Source organism: Panthera uncia, chromosome D4, assembly GCF_023721935.1.
Source record: "Panthera uncia isolate 11264 chromosome D4, Puncia_PCG_1.0, whole genome shotgun sequence".
NCBI lineage: Eukaryota > Metazoa > Chordata > Mammalia > Carnivora > Felidae > Panthera > Panthera uncia.
In genome coordinates, this window is record NC_064807.1 from 1046492 (window position 1) to 1054450 (window position 7959).

Sequence of the window (7959 nt, forward strand, 5' to 3'; positions counted from 1 at the left end):
CACCAGTGCACAATTACCTTGCAAAATGGCGGTTCTGTCTCTAAGACCACTGAGTATTCATTGTTTGTCAAACAGTCGCTGCGGTGGCTTATGGATCAGTGACATTGTTCCTGGGGGTGCAGGTCAGATAAAACCTTGCAAGAAAGAGTTGCTGCCAGCCCAGCAGCCCCTGGAGGCCGTACCCTGCTTGCTCCGCAGGTGCGTGGGGAGCGCTGGGCCTGGAAGGGCAGAGCTAGTGGATAGAGACACCGCCTGTGTGCCGGGCTGGCCTCAACCTGCAGCCCTGGGTGGGAGTAGGTGAGGACTTCCCTCCACACGGCGAGGGGGACAGGGCGCACCCCGCCCACGCCTTGGCAGGAACGAGCCGTGAAAGTGGGGACCTGGGCTGGGCTGCTCCCTGGCATCTGCACCCGCACTGTGGGCCCTGCAGGGCCTCTCCCCGGGAGACCTTCGGGGCCCCCACAGTTCCCCCAACCCTGAATGTCTCAGAGGCTGAGAGCCTCACTCCGCAGACATGAGAGGAAATGAGATGTGGAGATAATGCACCCCTGCCCGGTTGGAATCAGGACGGGCCCCGCTGCAGGGAGGGGAGACAGAGAAGCCATTCGTAAGGAACTGCTATGTCCCTGATGAGTGTGAAAATCTCAGGTGCGTGTTCCAGGGCAAACTCCCAGGGCCGAGGTCCTTGCGTCTGAGGGCAAGTGATGTGTGACCGCGGTGTGACCACGAGAGCCTGGTGTCCCCTCGGCCACACGCCACCCTCAGACTTCCTCGCTGGCCAGCCTGTCTGGTGGACACAGCGTTACGAGGTCGGTCACAGTTATAATTGGCGGTTTTCTTACTGTGAGCAAAGTCACACTTTTTTCGCATTTTGTGAGGCTTTTGTGTTCTTCTGTTAATTCCCCTCGGACCTCACTTTTCCGTTTTCCCGTTGGGTTGTCTGTCTTCCTGATTCGTGGGAACTCTCTATTCAGTAAGGAAACACGTCTTTGTCTTTCTCCTTTATGAGATTTTTGCCGGACATGGGCCTGTGACTAAATTCACCCATCTTGTCTAAACCCAGCCCGTGCTCAGTATTCGTGGGTTCTGCGTTCATGAATTTACCTACTTGCTAAAGTTTATTTCTGACTCGTCGTCAACAGTCACGTCACCTTCCAGGTCACCTGTGGACGCGCGCAGGGCCGTGAAAACCTGTCAGCAGCTGCCATGCGTGTCCCAGCCGCGTGACGGGCGACGCTCCGCCTCCTGGTCCAGCTCTCGAGCTGCAAGCTAGTGTCCTGGTTACAATCTCTTTTGCATCAAATATTTTTTTACATTTCTGTGCCCTTTGTTGGTGATTTTGCTGTTTCAAATGGCCCCAAGCGTAGTGCTGACGTGCCGTGTAGCATTCCTGAACACGAGAGGACACGCGTGTAGGGCAGGCTCCCCTCGGGCACCAGACGTCGTGCTGTGGGTTGAGTTCGAGGTTAGTGAATCAACACTGTATATTCAAGAAGGTGTCCTTAGAAATGCACACGAGCAAGGTTTTGTGCCTACCAGGCAGCTGAGAACTTGTTGTGTAGGCTCGCCGACACCTGACCCCATGTCCCCAGGTGCCGTGGTCCATGTTCACCGGGGCAGCTTTGGCAGTGACTTTGTAGAACACAAGTCCTGTCAGCCTCCACCAGGTACCCCAGACCCAGCTTCCACACTCTTGTCTCCCACGTGGACATCCTTTAAGATTTTTTTTTTTAATGTTTATTTATTTTTGAGAGAGGCAGAGTTTGAGTGGGGCAGGGGCAGAGAGAGAGGGAGACACAGAATTGGAAGCACGCTCCAGACTCTGAGCTGTCAACACAGAGTCCGATGCGGGTGTCAAAACCATGAACCGTGAGATCATGACCTGAGCCGAAGTCGGATGCTTAACCGACTGAGCCACCCAGGCGCCCCGCCAAGTGGACATCCTTTAGAGGATGACACCTTCCTGTCTTAGACTCCCTGGGCAAGTGCTGCCTCGCACGCGATGTGGCCATTTTCCAGGGAGCACGCTAGGCCTGGCAGGGGTTGACCCCACCTAAGGTCACCTAAGCACCTCTTCTGTCTGAATGGGCATGCCTTTCCAGGGGCCGCAGTGGGGACTCAGCCTGCTGGAAAATGCCTCTACATGCAGCCTGAGGCCCTGGCGGGTGGAAAAAGCCCTTGTGCATAATGTGGGAGAGTGTTGGGGTTCCCTGGGGCTTCCGCGGGGGCTGTATGGGCCCCCTGAGTGCTGGTGGCACCTCCGGGTGGAAGAGACCCCTGTGAGCCCTGTGGCCCCAGTTGGCAGGATGATGTGCCTCGGCCACTGGCCAGGGCCCGGCCTGGACAGCTGCGTGGGCTCTGGCCCGAGGATCCCCACTCAGCCTGCTAGGCAGGTGCCCAGAGGTGTGGCTGCCTGGCTCCTCACGCTTCTCCTCTGCTCCATCCCTCCCCGCCCCCGCCACTGGTCCTGAGCACATGGCAAAGACCCCTGGGCCTCTGTGTCCCACTGTGGAAAAGGGGACTCACAGGCAAAGGTACAGGCAGGCAGGCAGGAGCCAGCCAGAGGGGAGGAGAGCCATGACTTCAGCAGATTCCTTCAGCGGCTCCCCCAGCCCTGGGAGTGCTAACACAGGATCTGCAGTTCAGAGAAATCTGCTGAGGACAGGAAGAAGGTCACGGCCAGGGGGGCGGTGCCAGGATTGGATGGAAGAGCTTCCAGCCTCTCCTCAGGGCCCGGCCTCTGTCAGTGCACCTCTCCCAGAGACACAGCATTGGGGGGGGGGGGGAGGTGCGCCACTGGGCATGACCTTGATCACTAACGGGGTCATAACACTCTGTGAATAGAGTATTTATTAAGTGGCTTTGTCACAGTTGAACAGGTCAAGTTTACCCGACTGTTTGCAGCTGCTGAACATTTATACCATTCATAATGCTTTTTATAAACAACCATTTGGGGAGCTCCTTTGTGCCTCACTATGTGCAGAGCTGGTCACTCCATCCATGTCAGGTGTCCACACGGGAATTCCAAAGACAGTCCATGGGAGATGCTTCCAAAAGAGGGGACTCCATGCCGGGTTCGGGTGCCCGGAACCCAACGGGAGCCCCACAGGGACAGGTATGGCGGAGGCTAGGGAGGGGCCCCAGGCCGTGGGGGTGCTGGCTGCCCCCTCGGAGGGGGAGAAGGGGTGTGACCACTCTGGGGGCCAGAGAAGCCTGATGGAGAGCCCACTGTGACCCCGTCCGGGGGGTGCTGATGGGAACCCTCCCAGTCTCCCGCCTGCGTGCGAACCCTTGACACCTGCCTGAAGTGGGTGGTGGGTCCCTCTGGGCTGGGCAGGGGCAGGGGACACAGAGCCTGAGCTCTGGGGCCTCGAGGACTGAGCCGCTGACAGAGAGGTCACAGGCAGGGACGTTTCCAACGCCTGTGTGTCCCTAAAGCTCGTTCTCCAGACCGAACTAAACGGGACATACGGCCTTGTGTTTGTGTTGGCCTTTCCGAGGAAAGTGGAATAATGGCAACTCTTTGCATAGGAGAGAAGGGTTCAAACCTCGATGGGCTTATGCTGAGCATCTCCTGCGTGGACAGCCACGGGGGACTGCTGGAGTCACGCTTACTTGGTAGTGACACAAGAACACCTCAAAATTTTTGTTTCTACTCTGTGTGTCTCGCAAATTCTCTGTAACGACTATGTGCTCTTAAAAAATCAGCGTGTATAAGGTACAATGGAATATTATTTGGCCATGAAGGGAGCGAAGAAGCATTGATGAGCCTGTAACTCGTGTGGAGTGAGGCGCACTGGGCGAGGGGAGCCAGTCACGGGAGCCCAGCGCTGTGAGACTTTGTTGATGCAGAAAGTCCCCATCAGGCCCCTCCATGGGCTCCTGCTGCCTGGGGCTGAGGGACAGGGGCGAGGAGTGACTGCTGATAAATGGAGGTCTTTTCTGGGGTGAAGAGGATGTTCTGGAACGAGCCAGTGGTGGTGGGCGCAGCGTCTGAATGTACTGAAGACCACTGAGTTATGTGCTTTAAAAGAGCAAATTTTATAGAATGTGAATTACATACTAATGAAACTATTATTTTAAAAAACTACATTTTACTTATTTATTTAAATTTTCTTCAATGTTTATTTATTTTTGAGAGAGAAAGAGAGGGAGAGAGAGAGAGAGAGAGAGAGGCAGAGAGAGTGACACATGGAATCTGAAGCAGGCTCCAGGCTCTGAGCTGTCAGCACAGAGCCCGACACGGGGCTTGAACTCATGAACTGCGAGATCATGACCTGAGCCGAAGTCAGACGCTTAACTGATTGAGCCACCCAGACACCCCTAAAAAAAACTACGTTTTAAAATTGGGGAGTAAAGGAAGTGTTATATGATCGTAATAATTATAACAGAAGACAAACAAAGATGATGTTACAGAACTTCACAGCCCCCATCAAGTGGGGAGGATTTCCCCAGGGGTCAGGGCCGAGGGGCCCCACTATCTGCCCTCCCAGCCACGTGCACCTCTCAGGGACCTGGAGCCTGAGCTTCAGGGGCCCACATGACCCCCTCCCACCGCCTACCCCCAGCACCCTTCCATCAGGTCCCAAGAGGCCTGCCTTGCCCCGTCCCCTGCTACGGCCTCCCACCCTGGTCCCCAGCACCGTCGCCCCACTCTGCCTCCACCCCCATAGGACCCGAGGCCTCAGCCGCACCTGGGGCAGGCCCCACATAGTTGTCCAGTGAGCCACTGAGTCAGTGATGTGTGGAGGACCCCTGCTGGTGAGGGGCTACCTCCCTGTGCTGTGGCCTGTGGGATGTCTGACCACAAGACCAGCTACAGCCCCAGGCTGCTGGAGTCCACTCAGAGGCAGACCCGCCCCAAATTACCTGGCGCCCGGGACCCCTCCTGCCCTCCCTGGAAGTGAGCCTGCAGGCACCGCCCTCCAGAAGGCCTGGATCACCCCCATTGCCCCCACCTCCAGAGGAGCTGCGTGATGACACAGCCGTGTGGCCTGCTTGGGTCCCAGCCCGGGAAGCAAGCCTGCATGAGGTAGCCGTGTGTCTGCACATGCCCACCGGCCTGACCAGGCTGGGACACCAAGGCAGCCTGAACCTGGGGGGACTTGGGGCTCCCTGACATAGAGTCTTGGGGAGCCAAGGTGACAGTTGTGGAGGGGAGGGGCACTGGCTCCTGCTCTGTGGCCTTGAGCCAATCCCTTATGTCAAAAAGTCTCTGTACTGGGCCTGAACATACTCATCTGTGACAAGGAGGCAATCACACCCCTTTGCCTGACAGCCGTGGAGACAGTGGCTCTGGCAGCAAAGAGACACTGCCAGCCTGGGTCAGGCAGGCACTTTGCGCAGTGTCCTTCCACAGCCCTGCCTTGTGGGAGCCTCAGGACAACCACGACCCTGGAAAGCCCTGGTCCCAAGGTCTGTCCAAAGATCCTTCAGGCTCCTCCTTCCTGATCCCAGGACCTGCTCCCTAGCCCAGCCCAAGGGTCCTTGCAAAAGAGGACTGTGACCTGTCTCTTAGCTGCTTAGCCACGGATTTCAATGGTCATGGGTCAGCAGAGGGAGTGAGCTCCCTGTCACTGGAGGCATGTAAGCATGGCTGCCTGAAACCACCCCTAAGGTCTGAGAGAGCATTCAGGGACAGATTCTCCCGACTCACCCACGGCCTGGTCTGCCCCTGCGATGTGGGGGCACTGCTGTCATACCACTCACACCTGCCAGCTGGGGATGGGCAGAGCCTGCAGGTGATGCTGTGAATGTCCAGCCATCTCTTCCATCACCAGACAAGCACGATGCCCGCTTGCTGCCAGTGTGGCCCAGGAGGCAGGGAGGAGGCTGGACTGCCTGGAGTCTGTCTAGAACACACTTAGCTCGAGCCCTTGTCAGTTTTCCCTTGAACAGGCCTGTTGTGTCCAGCATGGACAGGCTTGGGACTCTGGGTGCCCTCCAAGAAGACTCACCAACTGTCAGAGGAACCGGCAGTCTTTCGAGGTGGACACACCAGGATGGCCAGGCTGGCTCTGCAGAGGATGCTGAGGCGTTGCTATGGCAGGACTCACCCAAGGTTGTGCAAATGGCAGGGCAGGGCTAGGGGTCTCCAGCCTCCAGACAGAAAGGTCCTCACCAGCCCCCCCCCCCCCCCCACCCCGTGGCCTAGCAGGCCCCCTCACCCCTCCCTGGGAAGTCCTGCTCAGATGCCTGCCTTGCAGGGTCTCAGGCAGGCTGAGCTGGTCTGGGCTCTGGGCTGGACACAAGGTAGGTGTGCTGACTGGAAAGCGTATTCTGTGCCAAATGCCCAGCCTGGAGCCAGCACACTGTGGAACCATCCTCTGAGGGGAGAGGCCCTGATCTGTGGCATCTGCCTGTTTCCATGGTGCACGTTCTCTCAGCACCACTGGGTGTCACGGAGCAGAGGTGGGAGGGATGTCCGCCCTCGTTTAACGGGTCTCCCTCCACTGGCTCCAGCACTTGGGACATCACGCTGCTCTGGGTAACAGTGGGTGGCACCTCCCCTCCGACTGTGATGTTTTGGTGTCCCGTGAGTTACTTTGTGCCACGGCGTGGAGTCCATTGGGCACCCCTCGTATCTGAGTCTATGTGTGTGCCTGCCTCATGGCACCCCAGGCCAGGGGCAGCACAGTCGTGGGAAGAGCTGTCCGCCCAAGCCCTCGCTCCCGCATCTCAGTCACTGGGTCACCAGGGCCTCGCACGGAGTACCTGCAGGGAAATCTGCCATAGGCAGCCTCTCTGCAAGAGGGTTCAGGATGCCCCCTAGAGGGTCTTGTCTGTGGGAGTCCAGAAGAGGAAGAGGGAGGGAGAGATCAGGAAAGGCTCCCGGGGAGGGAGGGGGGGGGAATGGCATTTGACGAGGGTGGGGGACAAAGAACACTGTGGGCCGAGGGGCTCCTGGAGGCCTCCGCAAGCCGCTATCCAGTGGCATCGCAGTCCAGCCTCCGTCTGTGAGCTCTGGGATTTAGGCCAGATAACTTCTATCTCAGGGCCTCAGTTTGCTCAGCGGCAAGAGTGGGCATGGTGATCACAATGCTCCCCCTCCTGATGGATCCTGTTGAAATGAGAGGTGGAAAGGCCCGAGGCTGGGGTCTGGGCTGGGGGCCGGGCTCAGGTCGCTTCCTGAGGGTGGGGGGGGACCACCTTCTAGCCTGCCCATTCTGCCCTGGCACAGGACTGCGAGGTCCGGCGCGCCTGCCGGGACACGTGAGGAAGTGAGTCTGTGCCGTGTCTCTCGGGGACACGCGGACTCTCCGCAGCCAGCAGCCAGCGGGGCGTTCCGGAGCCCGAGGGGGCCGGGAGCGCCGCGGCCGCCACCACAAGCCGGCCCGCAGGTGGCCGCGCGCGCACACGGCCAGGTGGGCGTGCCAGGCCCCGCCCTCCCCGCGCGCCGGCAAGGGGCGGGCAGCCGAGGCCCCGCCCTCCCCGCGCGCCGGGTCGGAGCCGGTGCCCGAGCGCAGCAGAGCCGAGCCGGAGCAGCACGCGGGAGCGCGGTCCCGCAGCGGGCCGGCAGAGAGAGCAGCGCCGAGACCCGGCCCCGAGCGAGGACCCCGGCCTCCAGCACGACTCGGCCCCCCCGGCCTCCGGCGAGGACCCCGGCCCCGGAGAGCGGCCTCGCCCGCCTCGCGCGCCCCGGCCGCCGGGCCGCGGGCATGGACGGCGCCCGCTCGCCCTGTGAGTGCCGAGCCCCCCGCCCGCCGCCTTTGTGTGCGCGCCGCGCCGCCGCAGCCCCCTCCCCGCGCGCCCCTCCTGCGCCCCGGGCCGCGTCCTTTGTGGAGCCGCCGCCCGGCCGGTGCCTCCCCGTCTCCCGCCTGTCCCCTCCGCAAGCCTAGCCCCGGCGCCCCCCCTCGCCTCCCGCCCAGGGACGACCCGGAGCGCCCCTCCCCCGGCCTCCTCCGCAGCCCGCCCCGGGGGGCCTCCCCAGGGGCGGCCCGGCAGGCGCCCTCCCCCCCC

The 7959-nt window shown here is 60.3% G+C and overlaps 1 protein-coding gene across 1 annotated transcript in view; it reads left to right on the forward strand.

The window, feature by feature from the left end:
* The first annotated feature begins 620 nt into the window (after positions 1-620).
* WNK2 (WNK lysine deficient protein kinase 2) overlaps positions 621-7959 on the forward strand; it is a 136462-nt gene continuing 129123 nt past the window's right edge. Inside the window, exons 1-4 of the mRNA XM_049632671.1 lie at positions 621-648; positions 1593-1667; positions 4965-5032; positions 7266-7798. Coding sequence (XP_049488628.1) covers positions 621-648; positions 1593-1667; positions 4965-5032; positions 7266-7798 — 704 coding nt within the window. The remainder of the gene's footprint in view (positions 649-1592; positions 1668-4964; positions 5033-7265; positions 7799-7959) is intronic.